Genomic DNA, 19,188 nt, shown 5'->3' with positions numbered 1-19,188 from the left:
CAGCTACTGCCTCGGCCGCCCTTCCCCCCACCTAGCACGCAACACTTTTGCTCTACACGCAATTCTTGATACGAGACTTTGGAACGTCGCGTTGCATTTTGGCTGCGCGTCGAACGGGAGAAAGGGCGACCTCATTGGCTGAAGGGAAAGGAAAGGTTCCATTACGCCGAAATGTCCCCTAAGCGGCAGCTCATTGGCCAGGAGCTGTTCTGTAGGTGTGGTTGTGCGGGTTAGAGATCCCGCTTCTGATTGGGTGGCAAGTCGAAGTGTTGCAATTGGCGATCGGAGAGGTGAGTGGAAGTGGGGAGAAATATTATGGGGAAACGGGGTGAGGGGAGGGGTGTAACATGCGACCCAGCCAGATTGAGAATCTTAGGCTGCAATCCTGTCCCCTCTTACCTGGGTGTAAACTTCATTGAGCTCAGTGGGGCTTAATTCTGAGTAGGCATGCATTGGATTGCAGTGTTCAAGTGTTAGGCTGTTGCGTGCTGGAAACGTTCGTGTTTAATGACAGCTGGCGATTGGGGTGGGTCTATAGCTAACCCCTTGCACGCGGTGTGAACGCCCAGGACTCTCAGCTGTCATGCGTCTTACTTCCCCCATGCAACCCTACGGACATTTATCTGGGAGTAAGTCCCACTGCAGTCAGTTTGTATGTATGTCTTTAAATGATTTTTACCCTTCTCGGGGATGCTTACATATCAATAGAAGACAAGACAGCCGCTGAGGCTTATGGTCTAAAAGGACACAACACAAAAGGAAAAGGGGATTGGGAGGGAAGAGGGGAAAAAGGTACCAGTTCTTCCTTGCAAAGTTCATATTGACTGGCTGAAATGGAAAACAGGTCAAGGAGAGGAGGAGCAAAAGTTGCTGGTCTCTCAGTTGAGCAGTTGCTTCCTATCTCTTCCTCAGTCTCCCACAGTAAGATTTACTTCTAAGTAAATATGTGTAAGATCGGGCTTGGTTGGGTCCCTTGCTCGCAAATCTCACTTTTAAAATCTTCCTGTCCCACTTTCTGTGGTAAACTATTCCGGAATATGTTTAAAAACAAATTAAGAATAGCCAGTCCTACCGGTGCATTGTTACTATATGCTGTGTGAAGAGCTACTGTTTATATTTTACTATATTTAAAAGATTTCTGTGTCACCCTTCAATTTAAAAAGAACATTTGCAGAACCTATCAGAGAACATTAAAGCAACAATAATCCAAACTACAGTAACAACAGTTGAAGGCATCCACCTAAAAACAACCCCAGCAGAAGTTAAAACACATCAAAAATTAGAAGCCTGAGAAAACAAAAAGGTATCTGCATGACACCTAAAAGACATCAATGTTGACAGTGGGCAAGCTTCCCTGGTGAGCACCACAACTAAAAAGGATTTCTTCCTGATCGAATACCTTGCCTCAGATGGCAGGGATCGCCAAAGATAAGGGTACCAATTTTGGCTGTCTAGCCAAGGGGCCTTGGAGTGAGGGAAGGAGGCCGGACAGTGCATAGGAAGTGTTGTACCAGTGCTTCCGCAGTCCCTCCCCACCCCCGGGAATGCCCCCTTTTCGGCTGCTCCACACTGCTCTTATGAGCGCATTGCTGGGGACGAACCGCCCTGCCTATAAGGCAGCAGGGAGCCAGGTTTCTGGGAACCAGCCTCAGAGCACTGGCTCTGAGCTCAGTTCCCAGAAACCAAAAAATCCCATGGCCATCTAGATGCAATCTAGTGTCCTAAGCCTGTTTCCCTAGACCAGTTTTATTTGTAAAATCCATGGGACATTTTTTATGCCCCTGGGGCAGTGCCTGGTTTGGAGGATATAAATACACTGCACTGACTAAATCAATAGGTTCTGGGGATATTTTATGCCCTGCCTTGGGGATTTTTTCCAGAAAGAAAGCTGTACGAGGTTGAAACGTGGAGACATTATGCAGGTGACAGAAAACCGCACTGTCACAGGAGGGCTATATTGTAGGTCTACTCCTGTGTAAATTCTGCAATGAAAAGTGCATTTGGGGTACCCCTTTAGGCCACCGAATGTTAGCAGGGTTAAAAACAGTAAAACATTAAACAGCAACCTAATTCAAAAGGCTAAATTAAAAAGATGTGTCTTCACACCCCTTCTAAAAGCCAAGAGAATGGGGGCCAATTGTAGTTCTTGATGAAGCGCATTCCATCCTTTGGGAGCCACACAGGAGAAGGCCCTTTCACGTGTGCTCAACAAATAGGCCTCTGTGAGTAATGGTGTTGTCAAGAGGGCCTCTCCTGCAGATCTTAATAGCCAGGCAGGTTCATAATGAGAAAGGTGGTCCCTAGGTTTCTTGGGGTACTGTCTCTCAAGCAGTGTAGGACTTTAAAGGTGAACCCCAGCACTGTACGGAGCTTGGAAATTGAGTTGACTTTTAGCCCTGATGAGATGTGCTTCCAATGGCCAGTCCCTCTCAGCACACTACCAGCCATCTTTTGAACTAGCTGCAATTTTCAGGAAATTTTCAAAGGCAGCCCCTCACAGAACACATTGCAGTAGTCTAGCCAGAAAGTTACCAGAGCCTGGGTAACTGTGGCCAGGCTGTTTTTGTCTAGGAGGGGGCTGCAGCTGGTGCATCGGGTGATCTGTACCTCTGAGGCTACTTGAGCTTCCCTGAGAAAGATGGATCGATGAGCAACCCCAAATTGCAATCCCGATCCGAGTTTAAGAGGGAACCATCCTCCTCTTGCACAACCCTTGTGTGGATCTAGGAGAGAGGTCTGTAGTAGGGCAGAAGCATCTGCCTCTCCTGCTCAAGGTTTCTTGGGTAACCTCAGGAAGACGAGCCATCTTGGTGTCGCAGAGGATTTTGGGAAACACTATTTATTTTATGTGGGGAGCCAACCATGCTGGAAGAAATAACTGTGGCAGGGCAGAGATTTGCTTCCACCTCTTGACGTGGCCGGCACCTTTTGAATTGCACTGCATTCAGCAACAGCTTGTGAGAGGCGGAGAAAGGATGGGTTGGCACAAAGAGCGAGAAAGAGCTATGCAGTCCTGAAAACTCCACCCACTCTGGCCTCTGGCTGCACCCACCTGCCCTGGTGGCCCTGAACAACTTTTCCCCTGGGTCAACGGCCTTCAACAACGGTCCCCCCAACCCCCCGGAAAAACTGGCTTGCCTTACCCTTTTCTTTACCAGCAGAGGGCACCAATCTCCTTCCGCTTAGCAGCAGGCTGTGGAGTACATAAGCTGCAGTGTTGAGATTTTGGACATGGCTAACTGATGAAGTGATTTGGCTGGCCTTCCTTCAGCAACCTACTTTCGCTCAGCCTTAAACTACGTCACCAGGCTATCGGGAAGATAAAATGAAAGGAGGAGAATGGAAATCATATCGGAGCATTTTCAAAATAAACATTTGGAATAATATGCACATTTTAAAACAACAACTACACCCTGCCATGCGGCCATGTTTCTCTCTTAAAATCATCTGCACTGTCTTTCTTAAAGTTGGTGGTGACCAGATGTAAAATAGGATTTCTGTGCTTACAACAATTGTGCAGAAGACAGAGTTTTGACAGGGGCAGCCTTCATGTGGGGGGCGGGGAGGTGGGGGAGTACATGCCAAAATGTCCTTTTCTACACAACTGTGAATAAGTTTGGGGAGGCCAGACTTCCTCCTTGGCATCTAATTACACACTCAGAAGATGGAAATAAAGTCTTCATGCTCACTCACAAATGGTGGCACCATTAAGGCAGGACTCCACTCAGCAGAATGAACAGAAGGGCCCCCAGTAATACATGTTGTGATCTAAAAGGTGTGTGGGGTTGGGGGAACATAAAACAGTTATGTCCGGAGTCTAAAATTAGTTAAGCACACTACTGCCCACAAATCTGACAGACATATTTGTGCAAACTTACTGTCGCTGCCACGTACATACGATAAACCCCCATGCACACTCATTTCTGTGTATGTATATGTGGGTATGCGTGAAAACATTGCACCATCTAAGTCCACAGAAAAACAAAAAGAACTAGTGTAGTTCAGAAAGGATTAATTCTAAGGATCCTGGGTTCAAATCACACTCCCCCAGTTCCCCAAAAGAGGGCTCTTGGTTTTGATCCTCTAAGGATGCAATCCTATGCATGTTTAGACAGAAAAAAGTTGTACAACTCCCAGCATTCCCCAACTCGCTGTGCTTGCTGAAGAATGCTGGGAGCTGTAGGACTTTTTTCTGTCTAAACATGCATAGGATTGCACCGTAAACCAGCCTTCCCCAATGTGGTCTCCTCCAGATGTGTTGAACTGTAACTCCCATTTTTCCCAGTTGCCCTGGCCAATCGCTAAACTGAATATTAAAATGGTAGAGACTTCTCTCTCTCTGTCTCTCTCTCCCCCTTTCTTTTGGACATAAGACTGGATGCAAACGGGTTGCTCTGCCTATCCCCTTCAGGAAGCCCAACTCCAGAGGGGAACAATGCTAGATTAGAAGCTCCCTCTTTACAGTTTCATGTTTTGGTGCGAGGAGTTACTTCCTGTTGGACGCACTCTGAAGAGGAACCTTCTCCCTCCCTCCCATGTGGACCACCTACCAAAGCACCATCTTCCTCAAAAGTCTTCACAAGATTCAAAATGTAAATAATGGTTGTTTTGTGATAGTTCTTGAACAGCACGGGCGGGCAACCTGCAGCCGTCAGTCTAATTTCAGAAGTCCCCCTCAAGGGATCAGTTCAGACCTCTGGCAAAAGCAGTCTATCTCTCCCATGGCAGCCTTGGGGAGTGGGGGGAAGAGAGAGAAGAGAAGGAGGTGCTGGAATGAGAAAGAAAGAAGGGGTGGCCGTGCTCATGTTTGGCTTTGGCACCACCAAGGCTGACATGAAGGGTAGGCATGGTTGGGCATCTGCCGAGGGCCCACGCCCCAGCAGGGGACCACTGACAAGAGCCCCCTGGACTTCCTCCTCTTCACCATTGCAACCTGCTTGTTCACCTGCCTCCCGCTCTACCCCAGAAAATAATGGTGGTAAGGAGGAGCAGACACAGTGGCCTACTTGCTCGCTGGCTCTCTGCCTATCAAGCTAGCAAGTGGTAGCAATGATGAGAAAAAGAATGAGCAGGAGCAGCTGGCAACAACAGTGGTGAGAAGGCAGACTCCCTGACAGAGGGAGCCTATTGAGGGGGCCTTGCCCAAGGGCCCTCAAAAACCTGGGGCCGGCACCGGGAACCACCCACTGCCAGCATGCGGCCCCTGACAGATTATACCAAGGGAATATGACCCTCAGCAGATAAACGGCTCTCACACCTGTTGTAGAGAGTTGGACACCCAAGTTAGACGTTCTGCTGCATTCAAAATTACTTCTGATTTCTATCCCTGGAGCATAAGGGGTGGCTGCGAGGATGCCAGTCTCCATCGCTGCACAGATAGTGGTCAGTGTTGGATTGATCTTGTGCTGAAATTGGTGGCAGTTCTGCAAGTAGCCTCTCTCTTTGTAGGCTACTTAACAAGCGCTGAACACCTAGTAGTAGAGACTGATTTCCACCACCTCCATTGAACTAAGGACACAATCCTATGCATGCGTTGACAGAAAAAAGTCCTACAGTTCCCAGCATGCCCCATCCATGTCTGGCTGGGGAATGCTGTTTGTTGTAGGACTTCTTTTCTGTCCAAACATGCATAGGATTGCGTCCTTAGTCATTGATTTTAATGTGTCTGCTCCAAATAAGATGAAACCTGGTTCCACCTCACTGCGTAGTATGTGGAGGTGGGGGGAGTGGGATGTCAAACCAAAACCTCCTCAAAAGGGTATCAGAGTAAAATGTAAAGCCCCCCCCCCCCATACGAGCAAAATACATCTTGACAAAAGCAGCCAGAAGGAAACTTCCAGGATATTTCTCTTTATTGTCTCTGTGTGGTCCCAGCCTGGAAATGTTGGTGGCACGGCTTGGAAAAGTGGTTCCCAAAACGAGCATCCTGTTCCTGTGCGATATGCAAGAGAAATTCCGGCCCAACATCAGCTACTTCCCCCAGATTGTGTCTGTGGCGGCTCGGATGCTGAAGGTAAAAGATGTGCAAGATGAGAAATGGGTGAGGGAGATGGGGGGTAGGGAGAAAGAGAAATTATTCCATTTATTGGCTACTGTGAAGTGAAAGGGAGGGATGTTCTAGGCCAGCCCTCCAGATGTATTGGACTACAATTCCTATAATTCCTAGCCAGCATGGAGGGTGTCAGGTTGTGGGAGACTGTTTTAGGTTTCTAAAACCTATTCCAAAATTGCTGCAGGCATTGCAGAGGAGAGAGTTCTATTTGTCACGGGTGCTATCCAATAGATGCGTGCAAGAGTTGCACCATAATCTCTACATATGTGTTGTAGTAGTGCTGATCACTCTTTTGAGAGCTGGTTTTGGTGCTTAGCAAGTACTTTTAGCCCTTGGTACAGAAACCTGCAAAACCACTTTGACCAGCGATGATGGTGGGGTACGGAAAAAAAGGAACAGGTGTACTACTGCTGATAACGTCTCTACTATAGAATCATAGAATAGTAGGGTTGGAAGGGGCCTACAAGACCATCGAGTCCAACCCCCTGCTCAATGCAGGAATCCAAGTCAGAGCATCCCCAACAGATGGCTGCCTCCAGTGTGGGAGAGCCCACCACCTCCCTAGGGAATTGGTTCCATTGTTGTATTGCTCTAACAGTCAGGAAGTTTTTTCTGATGTTCAGCTGGAATCTGGCTTCCTGTAACTTGAGCCCATTATTCCATGTCCTGCACTCTGGGATGATCGAGAAGAGATCCTGGCATTCCTGTCTGTGACAACCTTTCAAGTACTTGAAGAGTGCTATCCTATCTCCCCTCAGTCTTCTCTTCTCAAGGCTAATCATGCCCAGTTCTTTCAGTCTCTCTTCATAGGGCTTTGTTTCCAGTCCCTGATCATCTTTGTTGCCCTCCTCTGAACCCTCTCCAGCTTGTCTGCATCCTTCTTAAAGTGCGGTGGCCAGAACTGGACACAGTACTCCAGATGAGGCCTAACCAGTGCTGAGTAGAGGGGAACTATATTTATTTAAAATTATTTTTAGACTACCTTTAACGGTGGAACCCTGACAAGGCAGAGGAGAAGATAAAAATGGACAATACAAGACAATAAAAAGGTAAAGGTGTCCCCAACCAGTCGTGTCTGACTCTAGGGTGTGGTGCTCATCTCCATTTCTAAGCCGAAGAGCCAGCGCTGTCCGAAGACGCTTCCGTGGTCATGTGGCCGGCATGACTGAACACCGAGGTGCACGGAACGCTGTTACCTTTCCCGCCAAAGCAGTACCTATTTATCTACTTGCAATTTCTTGCTTTCGAACTGCTAGGTTGGCAGAAGCTGGGACTGAAGACGGGAGCTCACTCCGTCACGCGGCACTCGGGTCTCGAACTGCTGTCCTGCCGACTTTCCGGTCTGCAGTTCAGCGTCTTAACCACTACGATTCAATAAAAACAGCGCTTATCAATAAAACCAGCAGCCCATTTTTTTTAAAGGCCATTGAAAATGGTGGTTCTTCAGAGCTTTCCTGAAGACCTGCAAAGAAGGGGCGTGACAAACCCCTGATGGATTGACGTTCCAGAGGTGCAGGGACACTACCAAAAAGACCCTCTCACTTGTACTCACCAATCTAACCACCCTTGGCAGTAGGCAAGTGAGAAGGGCTTCTGTTGATGATCCCAGCGCAGGCAGGCTGGTACAGACAAAGGCCTTCAAGTAACTTATAGTATATGGCCTCCAAATACTGAAAAGCATTTACAGTCTGTACGATCTATGATGCCTTCATTGAAAACAAACTTGCACTTACACAGATGGGCACTTGGGGTCAGCATAATATCAACTCCTGAAAATAATACTTCTCATTTTATGAGAAGACCCACTTCCTTCCCAAAGAGCCTTGGGAGTCCTGCTGCTTCTAAACCCGCAAGGCTCTTTCTCCTCCTCCTGCAGGTTGCCCAAGCTCTTCAGATCCCCACGGTGGTGACCGAACAATACCCCCAGGGCCTGGGTCCAACAGTGCCTGAGCTGGGCGTGGAAGAGTTTCCAAAATACACCAAGACATGCTTCAGCATGATCGTCCCAGAGGTGGAGAAGGAGATGGCAGCTGTTCCCAACCTGAAATCTGTGCTTTTGTGTGGGATTGAGACACAGGCCTGCATCATGGTATGTGACCAGAGGCATGTCTTTCAGTGATAAGGATCTGATAGGCTGGTAGGTCACAAGACCTAATGCCAGGGGAGTTGGGCTTGTAGGCTTGACCAGTGTCTATCTTAAGGCAAGTAAACCCACAACCTCCACACTGCAGAGAAGACAGTCAGTACATTTGTCATCACATTTGATTCTCTTTGTTCAGGAATCGATCCTGAACAAAGGATCAGGGTTCTCTTATCCCATGGAGATATTAAATGAGCATAGTAAAACTAGGAAGACTGTGTTGTCACCATTTCCCCCTCCCCTGAAGTTAAGTTCTAAATTCTTGCACTGGACTTGCTCAATATTTTTAAATTCTTAGAAACGCAGAAAACAAGGCACTTCATGTCCCCCCACCCCAAGTTGAGAGAGGGAAACTAAGGCAATTGCATTTCCCCTGCTTCTAAGACCGGAGGGAACACATCCCTCTTGTGAGGATGCCGACGACTGTAGAAGCCGTTGGTTGGTTGTAGATCTAGAGCCCAAGTGGTCTTTTGTAAATTAAAGGTGCAACCTCGGCTGGATTATACATGAGAGCCACTACTAACGATGACTAGATTACAGCGTGGTGGGAATGAGGGCTCTGCACCATCCCCGTTTGACCTGAGTGCTGTGCATTTTCTCTTTGGATACAGAGCACAGCACTAGATGTCATGGAGCGAGGCCTGGATGTTCACGTAGTGGTGGATGCCTGCTCTTCCCGCAGGTGATCGGCAAGGCTGTCGGGGAGAAGGGGTCTAGCATTGGGGGGGGGGGGGAGGCAGCAAGAAGCAATCCTCTTCTGCCTTGGATATGTACTATATGTGTGTATGAGTCTAGTTTTTCCCCCTGCCTCCTTATCTCAGCCAGGTGGACAGGATTGTGGCTCTGTCCAGGTTACGTCAGAGCGGCGCCTTCCTTACCACCAGCGAGGGGGTCATTCTGCAACTTGTCCAGGATGCTGCCCACCCCCGTTTCCGAGAGGTAATTCTCTGCCTTCCCTTGCACACCTGCCCCCACCCCCACCCATACTATGTTGTAGCTGGTAACTCCCAGTGTAGTCCAAAAATGATTGACCAACTTCTTGCAAGGATAACCTTGCTCTGTGCTGCTTCAGCGCCTGGTTTGTTCACTGCAGCCTTCCCCTGGATACCACTTGGGGAAGTCTGGTTTAGTGGCTGCAGTGGATAGAGGGACAAGGGAAGAACTGCAATTGTACGTCAAGAGCCCTTGGTTTTACTGCTTTTAATTTAATGCCAGCATAGCGTTGTTATCAATGGCATTTTTATCCTGCCCTTCCTCTAAGGCAGGCCTGATTGCTGTGTGGCCCACCAAATGTTGTTGGACTGCAACTCCCATCAGCCGTAGCCTGCATAGCCAATGGTGAGGGATGATGGGAGTTGCAGTCCACAGCCTTTGGAGAGCTGCAAGTTGGGCACTTGTACTCAGAGGGGCTCAAGGCAATGTACAGGGGTCCCTCCATTCCTTCTCGTCTCCATCTTTTAGAAATCTGCTTTTAGAAATTGTGTTGTATTTTTACGCTTATATTATATGGTTTGATGGTTATGCTGTATACCACTCTGGGTATGTTAATTAGAAGAGTCAAATGTAAATAATAAACATATTATTTTATCCAAACAACATCCCTGGGAGGTAGGTTAAGGGGCAGACAGTGTCTGGTCCAGGGTTACCCATTGGGATTCATAGCTGAGTCGGGGTTTGAACCCAGTCCCACATTCTAGCCATTATGCCACACTGGATCTCCAGGATATGTGAACCATGGGAAGTTTGCATGGTGGACCTGCAACAAAATGTTGCAGTGTGGAGCATTCCTGTTCAGGGTTCCAGCCAGCCATGCCCTCACTCATTCCCTCCCCACCACACACACACAGACATTTGGCATTCTGCAACCACTGAGCATGTTGAGTTCTCGTTGGGCTGTTTGGGGGAGTGGGATTGCCCCCTTAGTTTTTCCCTCCTAAAGATTTTGTATACTTTTGCAAACCTTGGGGTTTCCTTGAGCATGCTGATCCCTCCCTCTTGTTTCTCAGTGGCCCCATTCTGGCACATTGGTGTTGGCACTCACCACCTGAGTTTGGTGTTAGAGGGAGTGATTGTCTGTGGCAGAGTTCTCCCACAAACACACAGTGATCTCTGAATGGATCACAATAGTAACCAATGGGACTGGGCGGAGGTCTTCTAGAATTCCTTGCCTATGTAGTACATGGGTTGAAGATGATCATGGATTACAACAACGCTGTTTACTCTGATCCAAAGAGAGTAATCATGGAATCCCCAATAATCCCTTTTGTCAGACTCTGATTTGTTAAAACATGCAAGGAGTGATTCAGAAGGCGAGGTGTGTTTGGGGAAATATTCCGCCCCTGACAAGATTAGGGGCTCTTGGTTCCATTCCCCTTTCACACATGGCCTCCCTGCCAGGGGTGGGCAATTTGTGGCCCTGGAGATGTTGGCTTGCAACTCCCATCATTCCTCACTATTGGCTATGCTGTCCATCTCTGATCCCGGCAACCCCTCCTGGATAAGTGGTCGTATAAACATTGCTAGAACTAGAAACAATTGCTAAGCTAGAATTTATCAGCAAGTTTGGCTCTGCTTATTTGGAGATTCAAACGAGACTGGGTCTCCTTCCCTATACAAGCGTCAAGTGACCACAGCAAGTCCAGGAAGGTTGTGTTTTTACCATTTACTGCTGTTGCGATTAATCACTGTGCTTCTCTTGTATACAGCTGAACTTTGCATATTACCCTGTGCAATTGTGGCTTTTTGGTCCCACTGTTTACCATTTTCTCCCTCAATACGTGTGTGTGTGTGTGTGTGTGTGTGTGAGAGAGAGAGAGAGAGAGAGCAATATATATATAGTTAACCAAATGAAGATAACACTTTGTGTATCTGATGAGGTGGACTCCAGTCCACAAAAACTTAAGTCACAATAAATGTTGTGTCTTTTAAGATGTCACAAGACTTCTTTTTGAAATAGCGGGGTTGTTTCCTTTGGGTGCGCCGAGTTCACAGTCCCATGGAGAAATCCGGTGACCTATGAATGACCCAAGGGAATTGTCAAGGCTTCCTCAATCTGTGTAGAAAGCCGTCGTCCTCTCAGGATAACCACTACCACTACCACTACCACCTCCTCCTCCTCCTCCTCCTCCTCCTCCTCCTCCTCCTCCTCCTCCTCAGGCTTCTCCAACTGGTGTCCTCAAGATGCGTTGGACTACAACTCATATTATCCCCAGTGAGCATGGCTGCTGTGCTGGCTGGGGATGATTGGAGTTGTGGTCCAACACATCTGGAGGGCACCAGGTTTGGGAAGGCTGATTTACAGGCTAACATTTCCAAGGGCAAAAGGACAACTCTCTAACTTAAGGAGTTTACGGTTTAACTTCCAATGGTAGGGATGGGGAGGAAGGAATGAGAGGCCATGGTAATAAGGGATGAATATCATAGAATAGTAGGATTGGAAGGGGCCTACAAGGCCATCAAGTCCAACCCCCTGCTCAATGCAGGAATCCAAGTCAGAGCATCCCTTACAGGTAGCTGTCCAGCCTCGTCTTGAATGCTTCCAGCGTGGGAGAGCCCACCACCTCCCTAGGTCATTGGTTCCATTGTCGTATTGCTCTAACAGTCAGGAAGTTTTTCCAGACGTTCAGCCGGAATCTGGCTTCCTGTAACTTGAGCCCATGATTCCATGTCCTGTACTCTGGGATGATCGAGAAGAGATCCTGGCCTTCCTCTCTGTGACAACCTTTCAAGTACTTGAAGAGCACTGTCATATCTCCCCTCAGTCTTCTCTTCTCAAGGCTAAACATGCCCAGTTCTTTCAGTCTCTCTTCACAGGGCTTTGTTTACAGTCCCTTGATCATCTTTGTTGCCCTTCTCTGAACCCTCTCCAGTTTGTCTGCATCCTTCTTAAAATGTGGTGCCCAGAGCTGGACACAGTACTCCAGAGGAGGCCTAACCAGTGCTGAGTAGAGGGGAACTACTACTTCCCAGGATTTGGAAGCGATGCTTCTATTAAAAAGGTAAAGGTAAAGGTGTCCCCAACCAGTCGTGTCCGACTCTAGGGTGCGGTGCTCATCCCCGTTTCTAAGCCGAAGAGCCAGCGCTGTCCGAAGATGCTTCCGTGGTCATGTGGCCGGCATGACTGAACACCGAGGTGCACGGAACGCTGTTACCTTTCCCGCCAAGGCGGTACCTATTTATCTACTTGCAATTTCTTGCTTTCGAACTGCTAGGTTGGCAGGAATGCTTCTATTAATGAAGCCCAAAATAGCATTTACCGTTTTTGCATCCATATCACATGGTTGGCTCATATTCAGCTTGTGATCGACAACAATTCCAAGATCCTTCTCTCTTGTAGTGTTGTTGAGCTATGTATCCCCCATCTTGTAACTGTGCATTTGGTTTCTTTTTCCTAGGTGCAGAACTTGGCATTTAATCCCTATTAAAGTTCATTCTGTTGTTTTCTGCCCAGAGATCCAGTCTATCAAGATCACTTTGAAATTTGTTTCTGTCTTCCAAGGTATTAGCTATCTCACCCAATTTTGTGTCATCTGCAAACTTGATCAGCATTCCCTGCACCTCCTCCTCCAAGTCATTAGTAAAAATGTTGACGAGTACTGGGCCCAGGACTGAGCCCTGCAGTACCCTGCTCTTTACCTCTCCCCAGTTTGAGAAGGTCCCATTGATAAGCACTCTTGGAGTCCAGTTCTGTAGCCAACTGTGGATCCACCGGATCGTTGTTTCATCTAGCCCACTTTGAGCTAGTTTGCTAATCAGGATTTCACAGGGCACTTTGTTGAAAGCTTTGCTGAAGTCGAGGTATATTATGTCTACAGCATTCCCACAGTCCACAAGGGAGGTTACTTGATAAAAAAAATGAGATCAGATTCATCTGGCAGGATTTGTTCTTGACAAATCCATGCTGGCTTTGAGTCATCACTGCATTGTTTCCAAGGTGCTTACAGACTGATCGCTTTATAATCTGCTCCAGAATTTTCCCAGGGATTGATGTCAGACTGACTGGTCTGTAGTTCCCAGGTTCCTCCTTTTTACCCTTTTTGAAGATAGGGACAACATTAGCCCTCCTCCAGTCATCTGGCACTTCACCTGTCCTCCATGATTTCTCAAAGAGAATAGACAGTGGTTCTGAGAGTTCTTCTGCCAGTTCCTTTATGACTCTAGGGTGCAGTTCATCTGGCCCTGGAGATTTGAACTCATTAAAAGGAATTAGGTGTTCCTTGACCATATGCCGATCAATCTCAAGCTGCAATCCTGCCCCTTCAGCCTGTACTTCGCCTTTTCCAGGGGGGTCATAGACCTTCTTTTGGGAGAAGACTGAGCCAAAGTAGGAATTGAGCACCTCTCCCCTTTCTTTGTCATTTGTTATCATTTTGCCATCCTTATTTAATAGCTGAGCCACCCTTTCTTTCCTCTGTCTTTTACTATGTACATATCTGAAGAAAGCTTTTTTGTTGCTTTTAGTATCCCTCACAAACCTCAGCTCTTTCTCAGCTTTAGCCTTCCTGATGCCATCCCTGCAATTCTGTGCTACCTGCCTGTACTCTTCCTTTGTTACTTGGCCTTCTTTCCACTTCCTATATGTGTCCTTTTTTGTTTTCAGGTAATCTCTTAGCTTTTTGTGAAGCCATATTGGCTTCTTCTGTTGTCTTCCACCTTTTCTTCTTGTTGGAATTGTTTGTAATTGTGCCTTGAGAATTTCCTTTTTTAAAAGCTCCCACCCATCTTGGACTCCTTTTCTCGTTAGAGTTGCTTGCCATGGGACCTTACTTATCATTGTTCTGAGTTTATTAAAAGCAGCTTTCCTAAAATCCAGAGTACGCGTTTGACTACACTCGGCTTTTGCTTCCCTTAGAACCAAGATCTCAAGTATAACATGATCGCTTTCCCCCAGAGTTCCTGTAACTGCTACTTTATCCACTAAGTCATCTCTATTGGTTAGGATCAAGTCAAGGATAGCCAACCCTCTAGTTCCTTCCTCTACTTTCTGTAGGAGGAAGTTATCCGCCACACAAGTCAGGAATTTCCTGGAGGGGCCATGTTTTGCAGAATTTGTCTCCCAACAAATATCAGGGAAATTGAAGTCCCCCCATTACTACTACATCATGTTTCCTTGAAACATTGGCTATTTGCTTTTCAAAAGTTTCATCCTCGTCTTCTCCTTGATTAGGTGGCCGGTAGTAGACTCCGACCACCAAGTTCCTTTTATTCTTTGCTGCATTTATTTTGATCCAGATGCTCTCAATGGGGCTACCGAGCTCATCCTCCTGTATTTCTGTGCAGAGATATGTATTTTTCACATACAGTGCAACCCCACCTCCCTTTCTGTTCCTCCTGTTCTTTTTGAACAAGTTATATCCTTCAATTGCTGTATTCCAGTCATGAGAGTCATCCCTCCAAGTCTCAGTTATACCTATCAAGTCATAATTTCCCTCTTGTATTAAGAGTTCAAGTTCATTCTGTTTGTTTCCCATACTCTGGGCATTAGTATATAGACATCGAAGACCATGTGCTTCATAGTCTGGCTTTCTTCCTACATGTGTCTGAAGACTATTCTTGGGCGCTATTAGAGCTGTTCTCTCCGTTGCGGTGCATGAGCCTTCGTCCATTGTTACCCCCAACTTTACATCTCCCTTCCCGTAGGATTCAGTTTAAAGCCCTCCTGATGAAGTTCTTTATGCTGTGGCCAAACACATTCTTCCCATCCTTTGTGAGGTGCAACCTGTCCCTTGCCAACAGCCCATCTTCCAGGAAGTATAGCCCGTGGTCCCAGAATCCAAATCTCTCACGCCGGCACCACCTTCATAGCCAGTCATTCACCCGGAGTATTTTTCGTTCCCTTTCTGTCCCTCTTCTAACTACTGGAAGGATGGATGAGAAAACTATCTGGGCCCCAAAGTTCTTGAGTTTCCTTCCCAAAGCTTCAAAGTCTGATGTGATTTCTTCGTAGCTCCGCTTGGCGGTATCATTTGTTCCCACATGGATGAGAAGAAAGGTATACCTGTCAGTGGGCTTTATGAGTGCAGGCAACCTTTCAGTCACGTCTCTAATCTGTCCTCCCGGGAGACAACATACCTGGCGAGTCCACGGGTCTTCGCGACATAGTTGGGTCTCGATCCCACGCAGCAAGGAGTCTCCCACTACTACCACTCTTCTCTTCTTCTTGTTGTAGGCCTGGGTTTCATCGCCTCTGCTTGACTGACCTTCAGCCTCTTGCTCACTCTCATGCAGGTTCCATGTAATTCTTCCTCTGCAGGCTGTCTCATCCTCAAGTACCTGGAATCGGTTCCACAGCTCTACTGCTTCCACTGGTGCAGAGTGGCGTCTAGTTCTTCTTCTCCTAACTGTCACCCTTTTCCAAGGAGTATCCTCTACTGCATTTTTCCTCACCTCAGCATTTCCCACTTCTGCCTCAGCTTGCTGTTGCTCTTCAAGCTTCTGGTCTTCACTTTGCTGCTGTAGTTCCCCCATTCTGTCCAAGAACTCTTCGTGTTCTCTTATTCCCCGGAGGGTCGACAGTCGCCGCTCCAGTCCTCTTTCTTTTTCTTCCAGCAGCGTGATCAACTTGCACTTGTTGCAGGTGTAGGCCATGTTGTTCTCAGATAAGAAAACAAACATTGCACACACCTTGCAGGTCACCACCACTGGAGAGTCTTGTCCTTCCATAGCCTCTTTCCCTTTTTGTGTCTAGCTTTCTGATTGTTCTAGACTAGCCTGTGCCTGCTCCTCTACTCAGTAGAGGTTAAAAGCAGAGTCCCACTGGTGTGGAAGTGTGTGTTACAAGACAAATAATTTTAAAAAAGAAAGAAAAAAAATGTTGAGCAAACGCAGCTCTCTGTACGTAAGGTTTGTTACATTTTGGATGAGTATTAAGCCTCCAAATCTGCCATCATCCTACCCGACTCAACAAGCTGTGAAATAAACCTGAGGTGCTCTAATCCTATAACTAAACCCCAGTATATTTTGGTTTTCATTTTTTATTATCGTCAGCTGCCTTGAGTGGCATTTTTGGCAGGAAGGCAGGATATAAATTAAATAAAAAAACAATATCCAAGCATCAGCTTTGCCTCAGGTGGGGTGGGGGGAAGATTGGCAACAGAGCCCTGCATTAGAGTGGGAGTAGGAAACATGTTGCTCCCGGGCACCACTGTGCCCCCAGACACCTTCCTTGGTGCCCATTGAGACTCGCAATTTTTTTAATTTTGTTGTTGTTGTTGTTTTCTTACTGGCAACTGTGGTGTAGCCAGTGTGGTGTAGTGCCAGTGTGGTGAGGTGGCTAGAGTGTTGGACTAGGAGTCAGGAGATCTGGGTTCTAGTCCCCACTCAGCCATGGAAACTCACTGGGTGACTTTGGGCCAGTCACAGATTCTCAGCTCAACGTACCTCACAGGGTTGTTGTTGTGAGGATAAAATGGAGGGAAGGAGGATTATGTACGCTCCCTGGGGTTCCTTGCAAGACGGGATATAAATGCAATAAATAAATAAAATAACTGGGATTGTTTCAAAGCAGAGTGGGAACCTCTAGCTGCTGCCGTCTTAATCTCCCATATCTCCCATGAACGTTCTCTGCAGCTTTAGAACGGGGAGGGGGACAGTGGAGGCTGGTGGTTCTAATTTTGGTGGGGCAGTGACTTCATTCTAGGTTTCAGTCAGAACCACCGAGAACTCTAAAAGAGCTATCCAAGGTGCTGAACCTATTTTGGGGGTCGGGTCCAGCACCTTGGATAGCTCCTTTAGAATCCTGGCTGGTTCTGACTGAAACCCGGAATGGATGCACAGCCCCGCTGAAATTGGAGCCACCAGCCTCCATTAGGGGTGGAGCATCTGCAGGCCTCAAACAGTGTCAGGCTCCACCCACTTCTGGCTCCAACTCCGCCTACTTTCCACATGCAGCCCCTGACAGATAACCGCGGAGGGAATACAGGCCTTGACAGAAGGAAAGTTTCCCCACCCCTTCTTTAAAAGGAGGCTCTGCCTCAGCCTTCCCCAAAGTTGTGCCTGCCTGATGTTTTGGACTACAACCCCCATCAGCCCCAGCCACCATGGCCAATGATTGGGGTGGTGGGAGTTGTAGTATAAAACATCTGGAGGGACCCACATTGGGGGATGCTACTTTACGCACTTAGCTGGCAGCCCCTGGACGATTTCACCCCTGTTGCTTCTCTCTCTCTTTTTCAGATCCAGAAGTTGATTAAGGACCCTGCCCCAGACAGCGGCCTCCTTCCGTTCCTGACAGGACCAAGTCCCCTTTTCAGCTAGGCCAGCTGCTCCGACGAAGATGAGCCTCCTCTTCCTCCTCTTTTAAAGCACCTCCAGCCATTTAGTTTGGGCCTTGCCACCTTTTGGGTAGGGAGAAACAGAATCAAGATGTGCCAAGCTAATTTTTAAACAGGGAGATGATGGGGTCGTAGCCTGCTTGGAAAACCTGTGCCCTAATTCCAAGCTTATGGGTCTTTCTCTGGTTATTCAGTGGGATGGAAGAGTCGCTTTTTTGCACATGTTCAAGGGCATGACCCCGGGTTCAAATTTAGGGTCTCCCTCTCTTCTGGGGTGGGGGTGATGGAGAAGATGGGATTTCTAAGAGGAAGAAGAGACTGGGTCAAAAGATTACTGGTGTCTTCTCAGAAGTCTACATTTTTCTTCGTATTGAATCCATATGCAAAGGTTTGGAATTCTGCACTTGTAAAAAAAAACCCAGATTCTGCAAACAGAGAACACTTGTGATCTGCAGTTAGAATAAATGGTGTTAATTTTTTTAAATCTGCACAATTCCCTTAAATGTGCATATCTCCTTTGAGACTGTGTTTACGTATGGAATTTAGAATTGTTTTCTTCTCCACATTGTGTTGCAGATTTAGGAAAAGAATCTAGGAATATTGGAGTGGTGGGAGCAGGTGCTATGTTTGTTAAAAGCAGGATGAGGAGCTGGGCTTGGGGAAGGTGGAACTGGAACCTACATAGAGGTCTTACACCCTGACCTGAAGCGCCCCACCTAATGGTGCTTACATAATTTCTAGGTCTGTCCATAATCATGAGGGCAAGAAACTTGGTTTTAAGAATTCTGTAATGTTTGCCATGTTCACCATTTCATATCCTGTTCCACACTCTGAGTAGCAAACAGGGGCATGTATATTTCTAGGCCCCAAGAGGGCTGGCAAATTTTCAACAAGCCAATGAAGTTGTGTCTTTAACAGCTTCATAGGAAGGCACTAGCCAAAGATTATGTTTACCTCTTTGGTGTAAGAAGTTTTATTTGCTAATTTCTGCACATCAGGCAAAGGACACAAGAATAAGTTGTTGGTGGTTCTGGTTAAGTGGTAATTCTACTTAGTTGCACAATCAGATCATCCTGATTCCCTTTTTCCTGCCTCCTATTTGGGACTAGAATGGCCAGACACAAACTCTGAGAGGGTTCCTAGACCTTAGAAGTGTTAGGTAGTGACATTTCCACAAAATGAAGCCCCCCCCCATTAGATAAGTAAAACAATGTGTGGTGGGGGCGGAATCGTTTTTATGCAACAAAAGGCCAGCCTGAACTTGGGAACTCTTTGTGAGACATATTTGGAGCAGCAAGTGCTTCCATCAAGCGCGTGCTCATTATTCCCATTTGGATGTGAAGCGGGTTTTGTACCTTCCCACGATGCTGAATCCAGTGAGAGCCTGCTTTAGTTCTGCACATCTTACTGTGGTTAGACAGCTAATGAAATGGTGTCTGGCAAAGATGGATAGCAGCTGCTTGGCCCTGCTGCTAAACGTGAGCCTTTCTTGCTAGCACACTTTATATATACTGAGATAATGGTGATAATTTTAGAGAGGGGTGTATGGCATGTTAGCATACCGATATTAATCCTTTGGATTCCTATGTTCTGAAATGGGCGAGCTGCTTTCCTGAGACTTTCCCCCTGCATTTATGAGTGGCAGAAAGAAAAGCCACCTAAGAGAAAATAAGACAGCTCTGAGTCTGACCCCCACAGAAGGACTCCAGATTTAGTCTGTGCAC

At 47.1% G+C, this 19,188-nt stretch overlaps 1 protein-coding gene across 6 annotated transcripts; it reads left to right on the top strand.

The window, feature by feature from the left end:
* Positions 1–258: 258 nt before the first annotated feature.
* Positions 259–17,984, top strand: ISOC2 (isochorismatase domain containing 2). Of its 6 annotated transcripts, none has more exons than XM_084805685.1 (7): positions 259–290; positions 4,412–4,592; positions 5,875–6,013; positions 7,929–8,141; positions 8,804–8,874; positions 9,014–9,131; positions 17,367–17,984. In XM_084805685.1, the coding sequence occupies exons 3-7, from the start codon at positions 5,882–5,884 to the stop codon at positions 17,445–17,447; spliced, it is 615 nt and encodes a 204-aa protein (XP_084661811.1). In that variant the 5' UTR covers positions 259–290; positions 4,412–4,592; positions 5,875–5,881; the 3' UTR covers positions 17,448–17,984. The 6 variants fall into 6 exon arrangements, with proteins under 6 accessions (XP_084661811.1, XP_084661812.1, XP_084661814.1 ...); XM_084805686.1 differs by having other exon boundaries at positions 4,374–4,592; XM_084805688.1 differs by having other exon boundaries at positions 9,018–9,131; positions 17,367–17,981.
* The last annotated feature ends 1,204 nt before the right edge of the window (positions 17,985–19,188 follow it).

The sequence above is a fragment of the Heloderma suspectum genome, chromosome 6 (genome assembly GCF_057233095.1).
Source record: "Heloderma suspectum isolate Gila_16-S chromosome 6, 16-S_ref, whole genome shotgun sequence".
Taxonomy (NCBI): Eukaryota; Metazoa; Chordata; class Lepidosauria; order Squamata; family Helodermatidae; genus Heloderma; species Heloderma suspectum.
The sequence above is the reverse complement of the archived record's forward strand: the minus strand, read 5'-3'. Positions and strand labels throughout refer to the sequence as shown.